The following is a 22,384-nucleotide window of genomic DNA, read 5'->3' on the forward strand; positions in this document are numbered from 1 at the left end:
CTTCTCATATAAGGAGAGGCCAAGAGAGCTGGGATTGTTCAGTCTGGAGAAGGCCCAATGTGTATCAATACCTGAATAGGAAGGAAGAATGAAGAGGAGGGTGCCAGACTCTTCTCAGTAGCATCCACTGACAATTGAAACCCATGATGCTTCATCTGAACACAAGAAAATACTTTTTTTTTTTTTTTTTTTTTTTTTTTTTTTTTTTTTTTTCCTGCTCTAAGGGTGGCCAAACACTAGGTCAGGTTGTCCAGAGAGCTTGTGGAGGCTACATCTTGGGAGATACCAAAAAGCTGGCTGGACATGGTCCTGGGCAATCTTGGGGGATTAGACCAGATGATCTCAAAGGATCACTTCCAACTTAAAATATTCTATTTATTATGTGGATGTTTAATGTATAGGTTACTTCCCTCCTAGAGAGGGCAATAAATTTGAATGGTGCCTGAATCTAACATACAATATCATAAGTGCAACTTAGATATTTACTCCAAGTTAAAACAGGAAATCCAGACATGATGCTGTCAGACATGGGGGGAAATAGGCAGACCAAACTGTAGTTTTATTTTAAGCATTGGGACAGTGAAGACTTAACAAGCATTGACAAAACAGATAAATTTCATCTTGGTCATCATACTGTAAACCGTCATTAATTACTCTGTAAGAAGTCCATAAAGTGACTATATCTGACACTGAAGAAGCAGGAATGTGCTGTTTATTCATGGAAAAACTGCTTCTGCACACAGGCCTGGATTTTCAGCAGTCGCCTTTCCCGGCCAAGGTTTCCCCCTGGTGTCGGCGATTAACAACACTGCGGCGTGGTCCAAAGCAGATTCGGGGCGAAGGGAAGATGGCAGCGAGGGGCTGGCCGCGGCACAACTCTGTTGGCAGGGCCGAGCTGCCGAGCGCCACGCTCCACACGAACTATCCCTTCTCCCCTCCGCTGGTTAAGCACAATTGGTACCCATCCCTTTCGCCATGTCTTAGACAAAAAGTCACAGGCAGTTCAGCACGAACAGGCCGCCCAGGGAAGCTGTGGACGCCCCGTCCCTGGCAGTGTGCAAGGCCAGGCTGCACGGGGCTCTGAACACCCCGCTCTAGAGGGAATGTCCCTGTCCGTGGCGCGGCTGGCAGCAGGCCGCTCTCTAAGCTCCCCGCCATTGTCCCCCCCACGCCTACATCTCCCGTCGTGCCGCGCGGCGCGCTGCGGGTGGGGCTGCGCGGGCGGCTGTGCGCAGGCGCGGCGGTCGCGCGGCGGTCGGTCGGTGGAGCAGCCGGCAGCCATTGTCGCCGCGGCCGCAGAGCGGTTCCCTCACGGCCAGCGAGACTCGCCGCTCCGCGACGGTGCGTGGCCGCCCCTCCGCCGCGGGGGGGCCGGGGCGGGCGCGGGGAGCCACCGGCGGGGTTCGGCCCGGGCGCTCGGCGGGGCCGCGGCCGGGGGGAGGAAGGGGGGGGGACCGCCATCCATCGCTGCCGCGAGCGGGGAGGGCTGATCCCGGCGGGATGGCCGGGAGGAGCCGTCGCGGATTGGAGGCGAGCGCCGAGGTTCGAAGAGCCGAAGGGGCCGGCGCCGCTGCGTGGGCCGGCGCCGCCATGGCGGCGGGCCCGTGAAGAGGGCTCGGCTGCCTCGGGCAGGCCGCAGGCCTGGCGCAGTCCCGGATCTTCATGGCTTCTCGAAGGGAGGGAGGGAGGGAGGAGCAGATGGCCGCTTGCTTCGGGCCTGTCCTTCCCGAGGGCTTTTCCGCACCTACTGAGTAGTCAGCGAGCGAACTGGATTTCATTGTGCTAGGAGCGACGTGTGAAGCTGCGCGCCGCGCAGGTGTCAATACAGATCTGGCGTCCATTGTGCTCCTTGATAATGAGTAAATAACGCGCGGATGGGTTGTTCGTGAGTCTTTTCGCAGTATATTTGGCAGTTTCAGTGGTGATCAGTTCCACCCACCCACCCCGTATTCATTTCTTTCTGTGATTCTTCTCCCCACTTTATTTTTCTAGAACTAAAAATATCGAACAGCAGTTACGCAGTCATTTTAATCTTTCAAATCTCCGTTGTTCCCAAAATGAGCGCTGTTGCCAAAGCGGCTGTTCTCGCCGTGTTTTAAAGCACGCAGTTACGTAAGGCTGTCCTTCCTCTGCGAGGGCCTGCCTTTCCCTGAATACCCACGGCTGGTCTGGCCGGCGTTTGTGCGGTAAGGGTGCGCCAGGGAAACCGTGTGTTGGAAGGCTGGGCACGCCGCGAGGGAGCTGAACCAGCCCCCTGAATTGGATTTCCCTGTGGGCATGGAAATGCACGGGTGAGCACAAAGGAGAGAATGGCTGCAAAGGGCAGCGTGGGCTCTTCCGAGCTTCGGGGGTTGAGGCCAGCCTAAGTCAGTGCAGAGTTCACCCCCTCGCCCCGTAAAAAGCCCAGTACCCAGGCTTCCAAAACTCCCGCACGTCTCTGGTGGCATGGTGAGTCTGAGTAAAGAAAGTGTTCAATAGAAACCTAACGGGTGCACGTTAACAGAGAAGGTAAATGACGTGCATTCAAAATACGGCATCCAAACTGACTGGAATTATTTTCACAGCTGAAGTGACATGTTGTCTGTTTCCTCCGCCTCGGTATTGTAGTGCAAGATCGCGTCATGTTTCCATTCCTTAGGGCTCGAATTCTTTGGTTTTTTCTATGACAGCAAGCTCATTGAGTGAGCCAAATAATTAATATTTTCCAGTTATGAGATCTTAAAATTTTTTAAACCACATAAACTGAAAATGTGACACCTTAAGGTAAAAGATAGAGTTTTACATAGAATACCAGATTATATATCCTGGATCAGTGGATGGCTTTAAAAATCTGAATGCCTCAAATAGCCTTTTATTTTTGCTATTGTTGAAATCTCATAATGCAAAATTCTTCTTCAAAACCAGATAGACTGTTAAAATAACTTATATTTATGGTTACTGGAAATCGAGATAATTTTATGACTACCATTTATCTTTGTGTGCTAATAAAATTTTATTGCAGAAATTTTTCTACACGAAAACAAAAGTTTTTTTTGTTGTTGTTGTTTGTTGTTATATAATGATTAGCATACAAATTTTGTTCTTTTTTTTTTTTTTTTTCCAGCAGCTGCTAACCCAGTAAAATCTTTGAAGTTACAGTTTCGGGATTTTAACCTTGAAGTTCTTTGTAGGTTCTGCTGGAAGTCAGCAAGACAGGATTTTGTCCCTTCTCTGGCTGTAGAGAATCAGGCTTTTAACATGTATACCTGGAGGACAGTAAAATCAAATCCTGTTTAACCAAGATTTCGGAGATGTACAAGTGGTCTTAATCACGCTATTTTAAGTTTGTTAATCTGATAAAGGGTGCTGTTTTCTTTTTTAGCATCACCCTTAAGATGAGTGGCTGCCGTGTCTTTGTTGGGCACTTGAGCTCACGTGCTCGTGAACGGGATGTGGAGAAGTTCTTCAAGGGATATGGTCGCATACGAGAAATCCATCTGAAAAATGGATTTGGGTTTGTGGTAAGTAACAGCTTTGTTTTCCTTGCTCTTGCTTACTTTTAGGGACTAACCTTGCTGGGATGATGGCAAGAAAAGGAAGATGTTTAAGATAACAGTTGCAGTGGGAAATTGAAAATATTAATAAACATTTCAGAAGGCTTTTCATGATTTTGAGTTACAGTTTTGGCCAGTTTTGCTCAAAATCTTGGTAGTATTCCAGCTACATTAAATACAGTGTTTGATCATAGTCTTCTGTGGGTTTAAAATTTACCCCTCATTTCTGAAGACTTTATAAATATTCTGTTATGGCAGTACAAAATCTTGCAGTCTTGACTGCAAGAAAAGTTTATAAGAACCTCTTAAGCGCCTCTCTCAGCCCTTGCAGTCTGCTTGGTCACATTTCTTAAATAATGGCCTGACATCAAAGCAGAGCAGTTGGCTCAGACAGCAGGTGTAGTAGGTGCTGGCTGGTGGATCCAAGCAGCACAGCTCTGAGGTCTTGTGCAGTTCAACACATCCATCATCAGTACATGTTTATAGGGCATGTATGTCTGTCAGACTATTAAATTAAATAGACAGTTCACTGTATCTCAGTTACCTACCACTGCTTTCTAGAGCTCTGTGCTCCTAAATGTCCAAATTTTGCAGCTTTACAGATTCACAGATTGACTCAGAATCCGCCTGTGTTTTAACTATTATCTCAAGAGAATTGAGAGTTAGCTGTTGTGCAGCACTTAGTTCAGACTTGAAAGGCTGATACTGCCCTCACATAATGGCAGGCTTACATGTCACCCTCTCTGCCAAATTAGCTGTTGTGCAACACTTAGTTCAGACCTGAAAGGCTGATACTGGCCCTCACATAATGGCAGGCTTACATGTCACCCTCTCTGCCAAGATCAATCCCTTGGGTGAAGTTATTGGAAAGGAACAAAAGGACAGGCTTTGCCTACTTTGGTTTCACGTGAATATTGCTGCTTTACTCCTACACATGATGGTTTCTGGTTCCCCTGCATTATGAGCTGCTTCTTGTTGACTGCCGGCAGGTAAATACCTGTCTCTTAAAAGTCTGGAGGTAAATGGCTGATGTAGACAGGAGCCTCTGTTTATATTTAGAGTGCTCTTTCCAACTGCTGCTATTTCTCGGTCCCCTTTCCTTCAGTGTTCCTCTTCTCTTCCTGAGCAGGGCTGTTGATTCATTCAGGAACAACTTCTGGTCAGCTCTTGTAAGCAAGTCAGTCAGTCATCTGTCCTCCAGTTCCTAGGTGGAACCATTTTCTTTTCAAAGATCACTAATAAGCTTGAATAATTGTCTCATAAATTTACATAAATAATGTAATTGTTCTCAGAATAATTTTTTTTTCTTTGCAGCTAAACAACTTCTCCTGTACTTGTCATCCCATCATTGTAGACCCATATCAGGAATCACTTCCATTGTTTGTGTAACGGTGTTCTAGGTTTTGGAAGACTGACTGTATTCCTTTGAAGCTGCCTTTTCTTCCTGCTGAACAAACACAGCTCTCTCAATGTTTCTTTGTTATCCAACCTTCTGATGAGTGTTGGTTGCCCTCTGCTAGTCTCAGTTCAATTTTTCAATGTCTTATGAGCTGGAGAGACCAAAACCGGACCCAGTGTTCCAGGTGTGGCCTAACCAATGCCGAGTGGGGTGTAATAATAGCACCCCTTGGTCTGCTGATTGTACTCCTACGGATGCAGCCCAGGCTAAGATGTGCTGTCATTGCAGCGAGGCCACGCTGCTGACTCATGCTTAGCTGACTCTCCACGAGGATTCCCATGTCCTTTTCAGCAGAGCTGCACTCCAGCCACTCAGCCCCCAGCGCATTCTGCTGCTTAGGATTGTCTTATGCCACATGCAGCACTTCATGTTTTATCTTTCATTGAGACTTGTGATTCTTGCTTGCTTAATCTTTCAGCCTATTAAGGTCTTTGTGTGGGATGATTTTTCATTCTGGTATATCCATTTGTCCTCCCACTTCAATGTCAGACCTAAAACTGCTGAGGCTGTGCTCGATCCTGTCATCCATGTCATTTATAAACACATGGAATGGCATTATCCTTCATGGCACTCTACTGGCCTTCTGCTGTCAGTCCATCGTTACTTTCTGTTATTTAAGACTTGTGTTTATAAAACATTACAAAACCAAGTGAGCATTGTTGCAGTGTTAAAAACATGTTTTGTTGTGCTCGATTGAAATCATTGCTTAATCTTTGAAACCAACTATATTTACTTAAATTTTGTAGATTTCAGGACATAGTGTTTTCATCCTTCAAACCGTAAAGCTAGATAGACGTGCAGATGTTCAGTTTGTTAGAAAGTAGTTGATATAATGGGACTTGTAGTTGCCAAGGATTGATACTTTCAAATGCTGGACTTAAATTATGTGTCTTAAGATAATCTTTGCATCATCATGCAAGGATGTGTGATGTTCAGCTTGGTAGTGAAGCAAATTTCAGTGCAGGAGGGGGAAGGTTGCTTAAGCCAGTATTGCTTCTGAAAAGCAGTTTATAGTTATGCAAACACTTTCTTCAACTTGAGAAGCTTATTCTCTGTTGTTCGTTCCTTGCAAGCTGCAGTTCCACATTTTTTATCTCTCCGTCTGCCCTGTTGCTGCCAGCAGTCTCTACCCAGCTGCTTGTTCTCTCTGCTTTATTTCTTTCCTTTGTCCCCTTGCCTCTCATGGTGTTGCTGCAGTTGTCCGGCCACATATAACGAACCTACCTGAGAAGCTGATCTGGTTGAAAAATAGCACTTTTTGACCCCCACCTCCTGCACAAAGTGTGCTGTTTTTCATCTGGGTAGATTTCTTGACCTACTTTCCTGCAGAGCTGTACAAGCAGCTTTGCCAAGAACCAGTGGGCTGGATAGTGGGCAGAGGCTACTTGGGCTGACTAAAGCAGCGTGTCTGCCAAAAGCCAAGTGACAGATTCCATTGCAGCAGTAAATGGAATTACGCTTGTTATAGCTGATCTGGACCCACAGGTGGCCAGCGCTGGAGAAGGGCTTGTGTTTCATACTCTTCTTACATGTAGGGCATCTTTTTGCCCAGCTAGTGAATTGAATTCACTCAGAAAAAATTAGGAGGGCTCTTTTTTCTGGTTCACTCTTTCTTTGCCAGTTCAGTAAGAACTTATTTTATGAGAGTTTTGGCAGTGCACAACTCTCCTGCATTTGATCGGTTCATGCTATTATATTCAGTTTTCCTCTTTGTGGAAAGAGGAAAACTTCTTCCCAAATGTATTTAGATATTTCTTAGCAAACCAGGTAATTGAATTAATAGGTCCTGCAAATAAGTTATATTGAAACAATTGGGGAGGCAAAAGGAGTTCGTGGGATGGAGGGAGAAGAAATTATGAATAGGAACGTCTTTGCTTTTCAGTCATAAATGTACTAGGAACTAGCTTCCTTATTCAAAGTTCTTGATGGTACTTGCTGTATCTTGGTGATACTTGTACTTGCAGTGGAAATGTAAAATTTATAAAGAAAGCATGTTTATTAGTGTTTGCATATACTGTGAGGGAAAATACATTTTTATTCCTATTTTCTTTTTAGGAATTTGAAGACCACAGGGATGCTGATGATGCAATTTATGAACTAAATGGTAAAGAGCTGTGTGATGAAAGGTAAGTGTGATCCCATAATTTCCCTTAAGAATAGAAAAAGTGCTTTGCATCTAAATGCAGTGCAATATCTTGGGCTCTGACACCCATTTCCTGTGGTTCTGTGGTGGCATATACCTTCCATAACTTGAAAGACATTTGTTGGTATCCAGTCTCATTTAAGGCAAAGATGAGTTTGGGACTGGAGCAAGTGTGGTTTGAGCAGGGCTGACTGTTTTCTCTACTTGCACTTAGTTCTCTTTCAGAGGTAACTCAGGATCTTCTCATTAGGAATATTAGTAAGAGTGAATTGAACTTGTTTAGTATCTGTCTGTCTATTGACCAGAAAATAAGCTGATGATAGCCTGTTATCATTTGGATCGTTGCACTTCAGTTTGCAGTAAGGTGATCTATAGTCATTGAATGTTGCTGTAATTTTTATTGTGATTATGGAAGCTGTATTTTAGGTCATTAAGTTGTTGTTAAGTTATTTTAGAATTCTTTTCTCCTGGGCTCTGGTTGAGCAAATTCAAGTGTTTGTCTGCATTACAGTCTTGGTACAATTTTCATGAAAATCCAAGGTAGGCCAATGAGAAAAAACATTGGTCTGGCTCTTTAAGAAATGCCAGTGGTTGTGTTATAAATCATTGCATGCAAGGGCAAGATAATTCTTGTTTGTGCACATTTGCTTTGTGAAAAGATTTAAGTCAATGTTGAGTACTTGAAGTTTGTTGTTTTAATTTTTTTTTATGTGCTTGGGGTGGTTTTTTTTTGTTGCTGTCATAAGGGTCACAATTGAACATGCTCGAGCCCGAAGAGGAAGGGGAAGATTCTCGCAACGGTTCAGTTACTACCAGTCGCAGAGTGGATCTAGGTAGGTGGTCTGGGCTCTCTGTCCTTTTCCTCTTCCAGGAACAAAGGAACTGGAGTTTTCTTCTTGTGATTTAGGGATCCAGCTCTGTTTCCCTGTGTAGCTTCACAAAAGAACTTTTATGTTCTCAAACCTTGCAGGTTCATTACTATTGCTTGCCTCCTCAGGCTGAGGAGAGTGAGGATTTACAACTGTCTTGGAGAGGTTCACAAACCTATTATGAAATGTGCCTTTGCCATGTTGTAGGCACTACGCTGGTCTTGCTTCCTGCTCTCATGTAAATGATGTGAAGGAGTATTGCTGCAGCTGGTTTGGCTGATTTTAACACTAAGTCAAGAGAAGTGCAGTTTCTCTATTGCAGCTTTTGTCACCAAATTAAACTTACTTGATAAGTAGGATATTGTAGAGCAATAATTCAAGGTATTTACTGTCTAACCAGGTTTTCATGTTTCCAGTTGTATGGTTATCAAAATGCTTATTTCAGCGCAGCCTAGAAAAGGAGCAGTGCTAGGGCACAAGATAAACACTTCTGCACGTGTTAGTAAATACCAGTTGACTAAGTTTGCTGACCAAGCAGGAGAGTATGTCTCCACCAATGGAATGTAGAAACCAGGACACAGCTCATCTCTAGAATACCTCTAGAGGACACACAGTATTTGTGGAGTTGTTCACTTCCAGTGATTGGGGCCAGTGGTGAGCCTTGTGCCGACGTGCAGTGAAAGTTCTGCAGATTTGCATGTATTCTGCCAGACAACTACACATTAGGTCTTTTCACTTCGTATCTATCTGTGTGAAGGAAATATGTGTGGAAGAATTTACTCTGTAGAAACATTCATAGCTGTGGCCCGTGCAGAGCGGGGTTTGGAAGAAAGATGAAGATGCAAGGGACATAAACCTTCAGATTAGTTGCAAAGTCAGAATTGCTGCCAGTTACCAACCAATGTGTGGAACATTAATCTGCATATGCTGGCATGTTAATTAGATTTTTTTTACTTTAGTGGCAATAACCTTGGTGTGTTATAGTTGGTCCGAGGTCCAGGCTAAAAGTGGACTTTCAGAGTAGCAAGTTGGCTTGATTGAAGGTCGTGGGCATCTGACATGGTAGTCACGTTCATGATGTCAGATTGCCAGTGCTAGACAAGAAGAGGTTTGCAGTAATGGAAAAATGATACTCATCCTGCCAGTTTTATGACTCTGGGTCCTCTTGTTTAAATACTTGGAAGATCTGAGTGTTCTGAAAAAAATTGGGACACTCTTCCAGTGGAGTCTTAAATATACTCTTGACTAAGAAGAATCAAGTCTGCAGTCCAGCAATAAGGAAATTACTTAAATCTTTCAGCAAACTGTAGAAAATGTCAGATTTCTTAAGTTTTAAATTCCTAACACTGAAGCATTTTTTTCTTTTTCCTTTGAATTCTCTCAGCCGGTATGGGCCCCCTGTTCGTACTGAACACAGGATCATTGTTGAAAACCTTTCATCCCGTATCAGCTGGCAGGTGAGTTAGCATCTTACCTCCTCTTTTCTACACCTTATTTTACTACTCCATAAGTAGACTGCATTTCTTAATAAAGCCATCATAAATATTTAATGGGAACAAAAAATAAGAAAAAGCTTCAGGGATTGCTAAAAATTAGCATTCAAGCACTTACAGGAGTCTTTTGTTTCAAAGCTGTGCGAATATAATGTAACTAGATTTTGTAATTGGGAACTGATTCTTAATTCTGTTTGCCAACTGATAAAACTTTGGAAGACTCCAAATAATTTCTAAAATATTGAAACATTGCATTCATTCAGACCATGTCATTCTTTTGTATTGTTACGCCTGGAGGTGCATGTCTTTGTTTTGATCGTAATTTATAGTCTTTTCTTATGTTTTGCAAAATATTTTTGTGACCCAGTTAATGATGGAAAATTCTGGTAGTACATCATTAATACAGGGAATTTTAAGAGAGCTACTGTGTCAAGTATGCTTATTTTAGACACTTTTTTTTTATAAACCCAAACTTTCAGTACTTGTAATTTGAAGCTTTCTTGCCACCTTTCTTTTTTTTTTTGTTTTGTTTTTTTTTTCCACCTCTTGCTAATGTTTTGCTAATATTTAGGTAGTTTTTAACAGAATAGCCATGTAATCAGTTATTTTAGTTGTGTTCTGTGTAGTGTACAGTGTCACTTTGTAAGGACATAGCAACAGATGGTATTTACAAAAGGTGAGTGAATAGTGGAGTTTAGTCTTGTTCACTAACCTATATATTCTTTGAATAAAGAGACTTTGATTAAAGTCCTGAAAGATGCAGTAGAACATGTTGGATGTTCAAAGCCTCGGTCTGGAGCTACTTCCCCACAGGGAGGCTTGTTGGTTTGCTTGGAGCTCTGCTGATGTGTTTCGTAAGAGTTGGGTGCAATCCGTGCAGATAAACAGTTGAACTCAATTTATCTTCTGCATGACAGGTTCAGAGGGTTCATAACAGAACAGTTGTGTTAATTATTGAATAACTAAAGAGAACCAGCTGAGTTCATGTGGAGATCAACTGGATTTAATCTAAGCATCTTCTGGGTTTGCTATGCAGTTACATATATGAAGAGATTGTCACTTGGAAACAACAGTAGGGACCAGAGAAGTAAGCTATAATGGAGTGTTAAGGAAAATAAATCCTACAGTGCTGTTTAGTGTTAAATGCATAACTTGAAAAAATATTAACATTTTTGTAACTTTCTTTTACTTGTGAATATTTATAATGGCTTTATGTGTACTTAACATTTTAATCTGAAGCCCACCCAAGTCAAGATTTCATACTGGTGAATCTTTTAGTATTCTAATTAAATGTTTTAATGTCTCTTAAATATATGATAAGTTAGCATAAGAGACTTTTCGATACCTGCCTAAATAGACATCATTTGAAGGTAACAACCATATGCAAGCTGCATTTACTTTTGAAGTTGTACTGCTTTGGTACTGACTATAGTGTTTTAACTTTTAACTATGCTATTTATAACACATTAAAATAGCTAATCCATTAACAGTAGTGCCATTATTCTTCCCTTCTAATCCCTGCTAGGAAGCACTCATTATGGAACCTTGCTTTTAAACTTGCACACAATTTAATCTGTGGTGTGTCCAGATCCCCATACTTTGAGAACATCTATCTCCCTTAAAAGTTATGGTGTTGGGATATTTAAACATAGAAAAAGCCAGAAAAATTCAGATCAGTTTCCTCAGATTGTTGACTGTGTTGTTAATAGATAATCCCATCTCTAAGTAGTAGACAAACTGTTAGAACTCTCCTTTTTTTTTAGCAAACATGTATTTCTGCATGTTCAGAGCTTTTCAACCACCCTCATCAGTTTCCCAGTATCAAATTTTCAAGCAGTTGAGAAAAGTAGGTCTGTGTTACATCAAGATGTATTTTCCTATGTATGGTTGTCCTACACCTTATTTCTCTCTGCTGCTAAGGACAACAGGGTTTTCTTGTGCTATTTAAGGTGACCCAGAGCAGTAAACTTAAGATAAAATTTGATTTTCCACTGGTTAGGTGATACCAGGTAACTTTAAAACATTCCCCTAATTACAGAATGTTGAGCTTTTATAACACATGCACACTACCTCTCTTTTGAGAAATAATGTTGGCATCTTAATCATGTTGACATTGTGATTACAAATGATATTTCATGTTAATGTTTCTTAGGGTTCAGCATATTGCAGGAGCCTCAATCTTAAAGCCTAAAGTTACTGATTTGGGACATAATTGCGTAGATTAACATTTTCTAACTTCCTTTTGACTTACCAGTCCTGGTCTGGTTAAATTCTCATTGACTTGAGCAGAGCCAAAATTTTGTCCATCATCTCTAAATTGAGGTAATCTGAAATATTGTTTTTAATGGTGTTAGTAGGGACCAATTTTCATTTGCTATTAGCGTTTCTTTATATTAAGACCTGTGAAACAAGGAATATATCTACTACTTTCCATATGCCAGTTTTTATTATAAAACTATTGAATCAAAATACTAGACAAAACTAAGCTTTTTTTATATTCTGTGGCAAATGTTCTAAAGTTTTTTCTTGGCTTTTTGTTTTGTAGTCTTTTGTTCCTTAAGCATATTTCTAATTCTAACCAAGTGCATTTTGAACCTCTTCTAACAACCTTGATTTGGTTAACCTTCATTTTTCTTGTGTGGAGGAAAAAGAACCAAAGATTTGGGGGTTTTCTAGTGGCTGAAATTCTAGGGTTTGGCCTGTTCTGAATTTTCCTTTTGGTTCCTATGACACTCCTGTTTTTTGGCAGTCTAGATCTTGGTTTGCCTGGGTTTGATCTCGATTGGCTAGCACAGATCATCCTCGGGTTCTTTAGCCACTTCTGGAGACTGGAGACTATGTCCAGTGCTTTCAGGGCTGGTACCTCCGTGAAGCATATTGCTATGAGCCATCACTGCCTTTCTCATGTAAGAGAGTTCCTCTTGGCCAGCTAGGTATTGGACAAGCAGCTCTTTGCTTAAGGTACCTTCTTATATCACCTGCCACTTGTGGTGTGCTGCGGTAAGTAGCGTGGGATTATAAAATACCAGATACTGTTGGGTAAAAGTGCTGCCTTAACTTAGACAAATGTTTAGCTTTTTAGTGACCTTTTGCATTATTTGTTTTGTGCTTTCTCCTATTGCTAAGCAAGTAATTTTACTTGTCCACGTTTAGCCTCTGTTAAGTTTGAGACAAAGATGTCTGTTGATGTGACACTATAGTGTGACGGATACTCAAATGAAATTTAAGAAAAAAATTCCTTTGTAAAATTTTTAATTATATTGTAGTTAGACCTTTTTGCTTTTAATTTTGCTTTGAAGCTGGGGGAGGTGAGCATAAAGGTTGAATTTGTCTGCATTTATTGGAATGTCATTTAACTGGGGCGTTAGTTGCGAAAATCTGGATTTAATACTACTGCACTTCTCAGTTCTGATTTCAGGGGACGTGTTGGTGTTTTAAGTATTGTTTTCATAACAGCTGGTTTTGGGATGTAGGATTATCTTGAAAGCACTGTTTTATTCACTGTAGCTGTAAAATCATGGATCCTTTCTGTATGCAGCTGCTATTACAGAAGCTGTTTCAGAAACTTTTTTCTAATTTTTTTTTTTAATATATGTAGAAATTAAAAAGCATTAAGCTGTTTCAGCAGGGAGAGTTTTAGGGGAATATTCTGCTACCTGACTGATTTGTGTCCTGTTCAAACTAAAATTTTAACTTTTGCTGTAGGACTTGAAAGATGTCATGAGAAAGGCAGGGGAGGTCACCTATGTTGATGCACACAGAAACAACAGGAATGAAGGGTAAGTTAATTTTGTGTCTTTGTGATAGCTGAAACTATTGAAGGTGTGATTTTTCCTCTAATACAGAAGAAGTGAAATATAAATCTATGGGGTGGCTCAGATGCTGAAATTTTTCCACTTAAAGAACCAAAACAATCTAAAACACGAACTGTCAGTTAGTAGGAGTTCAGTCTCTATTCTCTAACATGGAAACAATGTATGAAAGCAGGAAAGGAAGAGAGAGTTCCTTTCAAATGTTAAGTCCTGCTGTCTTATTTTTATATAATCATTTATGATCTGAGGCTAAAACACCTCCTGTCTGTGGCTGCTTTACAGTTCAGCAGTCAAAGTCATGGGAAATGAACATAATCAACTTCCGTGGGGAATACCTACCTGCCCACTCTGTTCTCAGTCCTGCAGACTACAAAGGTCCTGCACAACAAAGCAGGAGGGAAGGAAGTGCGAGCAGAGTTTCTGTGCTGGCAAAACTGCTCTAGGGCCACTGCAAACCAGTGCAACACACCCTTTTTTCAGTTCAGATTTTAAAAACCACAAAGACCGGACTTTCTATTCACTATTTAAATTCTTCAATAGGGCAGAAGAGTCTGCAAACTTGTATTGTTTCAGGGAAAGCTTTGGAATGCAGTTTAGTGGAGGACTGAAAGGTATTTCCTCAGGTGATGCAGGGTTGTGTAGCTTCCTGCGTTTTCTCCATCTTCTTGCAGATGGCAGCTCTGGTATTGTTTAAGTAGATGTGAGAGGTGTGGATAGCTAGGGACTGTTGGTGTCATATTTTCTAACTAACCATGTTAAAAACTAGCTTTCAGAAGATAAAACACAAAGCTGTGAATCAACAGATTAAAAAGGGCCAGACCTGCTTTCCTTACGTTTTTTGTTTCTCTGAAACTTTAATTTCATTATGTATACAGGGTTGTGGAGTTTGCATCTTACAGTGACATGAAGAGTGCACTGGAAAAACTGGATGGCACTGAGCTGAATGGACGCAGAATTAAACTGACTGAAGACCACAGAAGGCATCGGTAGGTTACCTGGCATGATAAAATTCTGCTGAGGGCATGGCTTAGGGTAGTATTGGTGCCAAAGTTTATGTAGTTTTTTGGCCCCAAGCGAAATATCGCTGCCCAGAACCACTTCTTAGCAGTGTAAACAGATTAAGATAAGAACTAACTTGCTGAAACAGGGTAAACAGAACACTTTTGGATGAGAGTGAAGGTTTTTTTTAAAGACAAAATGTGGTATTATAAAGAACTTCTTAAAACATGAATTTTGGTATTAAAAATAGTTAACTTAAAGGAAGGCTGTTTCACAGTACTGTAAAATATTTCTCAAATAGTAGTGAAAGCCAACTTGTTAATGAGAATAAAAAAATCAGTTAGTTTGCTTGCGTTATTCCTAGGCAGCTACGCTGTTCAGTCATTAAAAAAACGTGTTGGCTGCAGCTCTTTCATTGTCTCTTTACATGAAAAAAGGGATGAATTACTAGTGAAGGTGTTAAAACTCTAAGGCCTTAAAGTGTGCTGGTGATCTACACCTTTAAAGACTTTCTTAGGCTCTTGAAAGAAACTCCTGTTTGCATGGCATTTCTAGAGAGAATAAGCACCACAGGTATCAAGTTCCATTTCTGTGTTTTTCTTGAAAAATTAAATGATACTTCAAGGCAGGGTGTATGCAGACAAAGAATTCTTCTTTGATAGAGATTCCCCTGCCTAAAAATTGGTTTCTCTCCTCCTGGCAGGAGCTGGGGAGTGGCATCTTTTATTAGGCAGTTCATATTTTGCCACACTAGTAGAGTGTCAAGGCCAGCAGTTCCTGATGACCTTCACCGAAGAAGGGAGCGTAGCAGAAATGCAGCAGCACTGTGAAACGGCTGAATGCTGTGAATAGCGCTTTCACATCTTCGGATGGGTGTGCTATGCATACAAAGCAGTTGAGAGTTTTACATTATTGTTTGAAATTTAGTAAGAGGTGAGACTACAGCTTTTGATTATGTTTTTCTAGAAGCAGATCTCGATCAAGGAGTTACTCAAGATCTCGCAGCAGGTCCAGGTCTACAGGATCCTCCAGATCGGACAGCCGGTCCCGCTCCCGGTCAAGGTCCCGGTCCAGGTCCAGGTCTCGCTCTCGATCCCGATCTCGCTCTCGATCCCGCTCTCGTTCTCGCAGTCGTACTCCTAAAAAGAGTTACTCCCACAAAAGCCACCGCTCCAGCTTGATAGCTTCTTCCCCCTCTCCCTCTTCTTCTAAAAGAAAATCTCGTTCTAGGTCGAGCTCTGCTCATAGCCGTAGTTAACCTGCTTTGAGAGATGTATTAATTAATTTGATTCAAGTTTCTTCAAGACTTGAGATGAGTTATATGTGAGATCTGGGAGGGGAAGAGTTAACATGATGAAAGGGTGACCTCCTCTTACATTGCCAAAGTGCCTGTCATCAAATAGGCCATCTCTGTGAGGAGGGGCTGGCTGTCAGCTTTCTTCTTTCAGTGAAGTCTGGAGTGGGAAGTCTTTTTTATTTTTTTCCCTGCTATTAGTAAACATTTCTATCATAGATATATTATGTACACATAATGCTGAGGTAATGGGATGAGACAATACGCTGCTTTCTCCCTCTCTTGCCCCTACTTTCCCCTCCACCTCCAAGGCCTTTGACTTCCAAAATACTATGTTAGCTTTTGTCCTTGGTATTAAGTCTGAGAACAGGAAGTATAGATTTAATTCCTTTAAGGTTCTGTGGCTACTTTTCTGTGCGAGAATGAATGGACCAGATAAAATTAGTTTAGAGTTCCCCTTTTTCCCTGTTGCTTGGCTTAACAGGCTGTTTAAGTTCCAGCTTTACATGACCTTGACAATATGCTTAATTTGCAAAAGACTTTCAGGAATACACATTGGTTAGTTGAATATCGCTCACTTGGATAATGGATTAATACAATGTTAAGCAGTAATGAAAGCTGGAATTTTCTGTTAAAATGAGACATACCATCCAGATGTCAGGTTTATTGGGAATCCATTATAATAATTTTACAGTAATTCACTAGTATGTGGTATTGTATGTATAGGCCTTATTTGACAGGTGACTTCATAAAACTGCACAGAAATGTCAATATGCATGTCCATGTTTTTGATGTTTATAAAAGTGACATAGCTTTCATACCCAAAAGTGTGATACTAAATAACATGTGTATGACTAGCAATAGTCTTGATGGAAAGGAAGGTTATTTTAGTAATGAGAGCAGCAAAAAAATTTCCCAGGAAAAGTGTAGTCAAAATCTCCGGAATGCACAGTTGTTTTGATTAATAGAAATTTCCACTGCAAATACTGTTGTTCTTACAATTTGGAATTAGATAATTTTTTTTTTTAACTTCTGTATTGTCAAAGAAGGGAAACATTTTTGGAAGAAATATGTAAATTAATCCCAAAGTCTTACATGTATTTAAATGTACCATTCCTAATAAAATCAATCCTTTTTCTGGCTTATTTTGCAGTTTTGTTTAATTGTTGTTGCAGTTGCTCACTTCAGTCTTCCTGACATGATCACAAAGAAACTTACTTGTAGGTGTACCTGTATAGAAGCAAGAAAATGGAAACTAGAAGCCAGTTGTGATATATAAGTGACCAGATGCTGACTAACTGTTGTGGCCAGCAGTGGCTGTTTGAATAAATGGCAAAAGGATTCCTTCTGCAGTCCTTGCAAACAGGTTTGTGTGATACCTTCTGCTCTGACACTTCAACAGAGGAGCCAACAACCAAATGACCATGGGTGTTGGAATCTTCCTATAGGTAAATTAATGTGTCACTTTTGAAATACTGTGCTAGAGATTCTTACATTGCCTGCACAACTTGTGTACATACAAGGCTTCAGGGCTAACGCCCTTTATAAAGCCAAGTTACTGGTGACCCTGCCCGTGGCAGGGGCTTGGAGCTAGATTTTTAGGGTCCCTTTCTACCCAAACTATTCTTTGACTGTTTGCATGTTTGGCATGATGTGATCTGAATATGCTGGCAGTTCTCTTGCCACAGGACATGTTCCTCCTAGGGGAAGGAAGCCTTGTCCTACAGCATGCAGTTGCTTACAGCGCGAGGCACGGCCGCCTGGAAGTCAAGCACTGCAATTAGTTGCATTTCAGCGACTGGCTGCATCCCCCAAAAACAAGAGCCTATTTTCTGTGATGTTTATGGCACTTCTTTATTACTAACTACGTTTTTGTCAGTTTAACACAGCTTTTCATCCAAGGATATCCCAGTGGTTCATGAAGATAAACTTTATTTACTTGGCCGCATCACACCTCTGCTTTATTGATGAGAAAATGAAAAGTGAGTGTGGCGCTTGCTCACCTGTGGTTGCCAGACAAAAGGGGGTGAGGAGAGGAGGATGAGGACTATTCCTACCAGGAAGGCCAGGATTCCTCACTGAGCAGGTTTGGCTGTGGCTCGTGCCATCTACTGGCTGTCCTTGTGCCACTGCTGCTGGAAGGGTGTGCCTTGTGTTCGAGGACAAGACATTTCTCTGAAAACCGCGGTGGTGAAGGAGCAACGTGATTCCGAGTAGGAAGAAATGCCCCAGGATCCGTACCTGCATGGCTCTGCCCCTGCTCCAGCAAAGGATCAAGGGCCTTGAGTGCCAGGGGTGGAATTTCTGAGCTCTGCCAGCTCCTCCTGCCACACCTCGATCTGAGAGCTAACTTGCACAGTTCCTAAGTGGAATTAGTCTTCTTACAGAGGTTCTGGAAGCATGTAATTTCCCATCTGTTTCCCTCTCCACTCCATAGCCATTGTTCGCTGGCAGACTAAGTGCTTTGTGCATCCAGTACCTGAGGGCAAGTTTCCCATTTTTCCAGCCCTGCAATCAGTTCCCCCTTCACCTCCTCTCTTTGCAAACCTGCTGGAGAGTTGTTAGCCTTTCACCCCGGGTGATTTACTAGGACAATGACGTTGATGAGCCAACAGTTACACCTGGCTGAAGGCTCCATGCATGCCAGCCTAAAGGAGGGGTTACAGCAGAAACATCAGGGAGCCGTTCAGGCCTTAGTCAGCACCAAGAGGAAAGTGCAAGGGTTAACAGGCTGGGGCTAGGAACAAGGCTGGGATTAGGAATAAGGCCAATTATATGCTGTAGTGAAATACCAGCTAATGGCAACTCTTGTCTGGGTAGTCTCAAAATGTTCAAAGGATATTCACTACTACTGATGTGCTGGGCCTAAAACCATGAGGGAGGGAATAATGTATGGCAAAACTTGTTTTTTCAAGATTAACAAAGGATTTAAAATAGAGAGTTTCACTGGCAATTAATGGTATTTTTGTGTAGTGTGATGGCATTTTCTTGTAACCAGGGATGAACGTGGTCATTCCCAGTTCTCTCCTTTTCCATTCTAGAAATCTCTTGTGCTGTGTGGATCTGGAAAGATCCAGAGCAGATGTTTCAGTAGAGACTTAGAGTTTCTTTCTGAATGCGTGTATGTAGGTGTGATACATCACTGCAGACCCTGAGATCAGGTTCAGCAGGGTCCTACACACATGCTGGATTTGTTTTACCCAACAGCCAGCTCTCTGGTGTTCTAAGGCAGCTGATTCTCCTCGATCACAGTCCCATGGATATTACTTTGTGGTTCATACTGGTAGGATGCTCCAGGATGCTCTCTTAAGGGAAGTGAGCACCCCTTGGTATAGCTGAAGTTAAAATCTGAAAAGGCTCTTAGTCTAGAGCCTTGAAAAGAAGAGCTACCCTAAACTGTTGTTAAAATTTGAGCCAGATGTTAGCTGGGGGACAGAGAAGCACTGGTGCAGCATATGCTGGCTCAGCAATGACAGGAAGGAGACTTCAGGGAAACATACACAGTAAAAGAAAGGGAACTGGATGAAGTCTTTGCATTCACATCTACAGCTGAAGAAATTAGTTCCTCAAACTCGGTGAATGAGACTATGGATGTAGGCCCCATTGTGACTTCTGGCTGGGATTTTCCAAGTGCCTCAGGCTATCAGGAGTCCAGGCCAGCAGCATTCCAGCTACCAGACAGAGCTCTCTCCAGAGCAGACTGTGCTTAGGCCATGGGCAGTCGGTCCTTCTGCTGGTGCTGACCGTCACACAATCAGTATCTGGCCTCTTGACAGCCTATCCCTTTCATGCCTCCAGCCAAAAATGGAATTTACCAGAGCTGGACTTAAATGCCACATCTAGTGCTTCAGTCTGAAGTGTTGGTATTGGTTGCACTGGTTTTGTCCCTTGTATGTATTTTTTCCAGTAAAGCTTTGGGTCACACTGGCTATTTAACAAAAAGTATAGGCAAGCAGCTCTGCTGTCTCTTACACACAGAGCCATTGCGTGTTCCCCGCATCACTGCCACTTCCTGTGAATGCCTTAACTGAAAAGTGATGTGCTCGAAAACCCCCGAGTTTTCTTACATGTTCAAAAAGTTTCCTTGTTCTTTTCATTCAAACTGTCGCAGCCTGTTTCAGCGCTGTGCAAGAACCATTACTGATCACGTACGCTGGTTTTCCAGGTTTGCCCAAAATGCTTGCCATAAGATTTCTGCCCACACTTGCCTTCTGTTTGTTTCCATTTACTTTATCTTTCCCCAGTTCTGGCACTTGGATGGTCTAAAACCCACATCTGCTTATTGTACGCACTCTCTTGAATTTCCTTTAGTAGCTTGTCTCTGTTGTCTGTGAGCACCAAAATTATTGCACTATGCAGTATTTCCCAGTGAGAATCGATGACACAGTATATGGTGAGAGCCCAAATCTCACCGCAAACACCTCAAAACCTGTGAGTGAATTAACTCTGCGAAGACCTGACAAAGCCGTGCCGTGCCTTTCCCGCCCTCCTGCAAGCGTCTCCGCCATCTGGACAGCAGCAGCGCGTGAGAGCGGCTTGTGCGCGTGCCTACGGCGAGGCTGCGCTGTGACGCGGCACTCCGGGCTGCCTTGGGCTGGGCTCTGGGGCTGCCCACGCGCTTCTTCACCGCGACGGCGCTGTTTGGGTGACAGCGGGGTTTGCCCGGCGCGTCAGCAGCGCGATCCCAGCGGGAAGTGCCATCACTGCTTCCCACGGGGCGGATCCCGGGATCCTAACGAGCCGCGCGCAGCCGAGGCCCGCCGGCGGCCGGCCCGCCAGGTGGCGCTGTGGCACCGCCTCACGGAAACGGCGCTTCTGGAAACTCCAAAATCGCCTCAAAATCGCGCTGGTGACCCAGAGCTTTGCCTTTGCGGAACCCCGCGACACACCCACACACACACAGAGCTCTGTTCTCGGCCCCCTATGCGGTTTTCAGCACGTTCACCTGCCGGGGAGCGGAAGGAAAAGGTGGAGGAGCGGCAGGAGGGGCTCAAAAATCAGCCACGGAGGTGAGCCATGTGCAGATCTCCCGAAGGACCTGTTTGTTGGAAGGCACGTCTGTGTGTGCAGGTAATCTAGCTCCCATCATTTTGACTCCCTGGCATTTCCTCGAGCCTTGGAAATCTGTCATGACGGCCACCCTGAGAAATGCTCTGAAGGGCTGTGGACCTGTTTCTCCAGCCCAGTGGTGGTTCCAGGGCCGTTCCCCCAGTCCCCACAACATCTGAGCGACGCGGACCGACAGCTTCGCCAAGGGTCCGGCTGACCACCTTTGTGAGCTCTGGCAGGGTGGGGGAGCGAGATGGAGGGACTGAATTAAGATCCAGGTATTAAACTGCAGCCCCCCAGGAAACCTACACAGGCTAATCTCGAGAGGAGAGTGGTTACAAAGGCTCAGAAGTAGTGAGAGCTAACAAATGCTTCTCTTCTGCACTAAGAGTGATAAACAAAACTGTCTGCTGAGGAAGCTGCCACCCCCACCCCCGTCCTCCTCCTCCCCCTTCACATGTACCCCCAGGAGCTGCCCAGAACTGGGGCTGCACCCTTGTGCCATGGCCTGTTTCCAGACAGCGCTAGGTATATGCTGAATATTGCCCTCCTCCAAAAGGGTCTGGTGACAAAGATGCTTCAGGAAACAACTTCTGGCTTGGTCTGGGGAAAATTTCTTGTTGCCTAGGTGTGACTTCTGAGCAGAATGGTCTTCTGCTATGTTTTACCACCCAGTGCCTGCAACAGGGCTGTTACTCCTGTAGGCTGTCCTGCAGGCTGGCTGGGGGCTCTTTCCCTGCACTCACCCAAGACCTCTGGCCCCTACCAAGTAAACTCCTCAAGGCAGCCTCTCCACACTCCAGTCCTCTTACAAAATCAGGGCTACCCCAAGACAACCTCCACAGCCCCTGGAGAAGGAGTTCAGGTCTTCATTGTCAGTCTTTTTACTTCAAGGGGACTCTGCTGGCTTTCTTGGTTCACCCTTGATACCTGAAAGCAGAATCAGGGTCTGTGAAGTTTCAAGATCCCATCCCTCTGCTTGAGAGCTTGAGGCCAGAACAGCCAGACTCCAAACTCATGGAGGAGTGAATCAGCTCCCAGACTTTCTGCCCTGCTCCAGCAGCATGGCAAAAAGGTGGTCAGATGCTTAATCATCTTATGGTCCAGAGAGGAAGACAGAGCTCTGGTCTTGGATTTCCCTGCCTCTTGTCTCTCAGGAGTCCAGCATGTTCTGCCTTGCCCTTTCTGGTACCTGCTGGATTGAAGAGCAGGGAAAACAGAAATGTTAATGATCTTTCTGTTGGCTCAAATTCCCATGGGCATTACTTCCCCAGGATCTGGAAATTTTCACAACAGGGGTAATCTTCAACAGTCTCCATTTCACCTGGCTTCATAGACTTTGTTGCTTTCTCCTCAGCTCGACAGTGATGCCCTCTACTGAGTTCAACTCTCAGGAACACCACCAGCACAACTGGCAACACTCTTGCTCTTCCTATAGTACATTGCCAAGGCACCTCCATCTTGCACGTGCTGTCATCCAGCACGCACATGGAATCATTGCTGGCTAACAGCCACCTCCCTGGCTCCAGGGATGGGGGCTCCTGAGTCTCAGATCACGCAGAAGGGCTCCTCTTCACATCCCATCCTCTACTCTGGGTTCTCTTTTTTACTCCAAGAAGCAGGTTCAGGAAATTTTCAGCTCCAAGTCCTCCAAGAATAAGTACCACAGTCAAAAGGCAGTGTTTGGGAATATTAACCCAGGATACTCAAAAAAACACTTTCCACCCTTTCAT

At 43.3% G+C, this 22,384-nt stretch overlaps 1 protein-coding gene across 1 annotated transcript; it reads left to right on the forward strand.

Moving 5' to 3' along the window:
* The first annotated feature begins 1,221 nt into the window (after positions 1 to 1,221).
* On the forward strand, positions 1,222 to 16,747 carry LOC121335855 (serine/arginine-rich splicing factor 5-like). Its single transcript, XM_041404439.1, has 8 exons — positions 1,222 to 1,341; positions 3,362 to 3,500; positions 7,048 to 7,118; positions 7,882 to 7,968; positions 9,389 to 9,461; positions 13,203 to 13,276; positions 14,185 to 14,295; positions 15,275 to 16,747. The coding sequence occupies exons 2-8, from the start codon at positions 3,375 to 3,377 to the stop codon at positions 15,564 to 15,566; spliced, it is 834 nt and encodes a 277-aa protein (XP_041260373.1). The 5' UTR covers positions 1,222 to 1,341; positions 3,362 to 3,374; the 3' UTR covers positions 15,567 to 16,747.
* Positions 16,748 to 22,384: the final 5,637 nt, after the last annotated feature.

This window comes from Onychostruthus taczanowskii, unplaced genomic scaffold (genome assembly GCF_017590055.1).
Source record: "Onychostruthus taczanowskii isolate IOZ18803 unplaced genomic scaffold, ASM1759005v1 scaffold1, whole genome shotgun sequence".
Lineage (NCBI taxonomy): Eukaryota > Metazoa > Chordata > Aves > Passeriformes > Passeridae > Onychostruthus > Onychostruthus taczanowskii.

Coding starts and splice junctions, on each gene's coding strand:
- LOC121335855 (XM_041404439.1), top strand. CDS start 3,375: ATGAGTGGCTGCCGTGTCTTTGTTGGGCACTTGAGCTCACGTGCTCGT. Junction 3,501..7,047: donor AAAATGGATTTGGGTTTGTG/GTAAGTAACAGC, acceptor TTTTCTTTTTAG/GAATTTGAAGACCACAGGGA. Junction 14,296..15,274: donor GAAGACCACAGAAGGCATCG/GTAGGTTACCTG, acceptor ATGTTTTTCTAG/AAGCAGATCTCGATCAAGGA.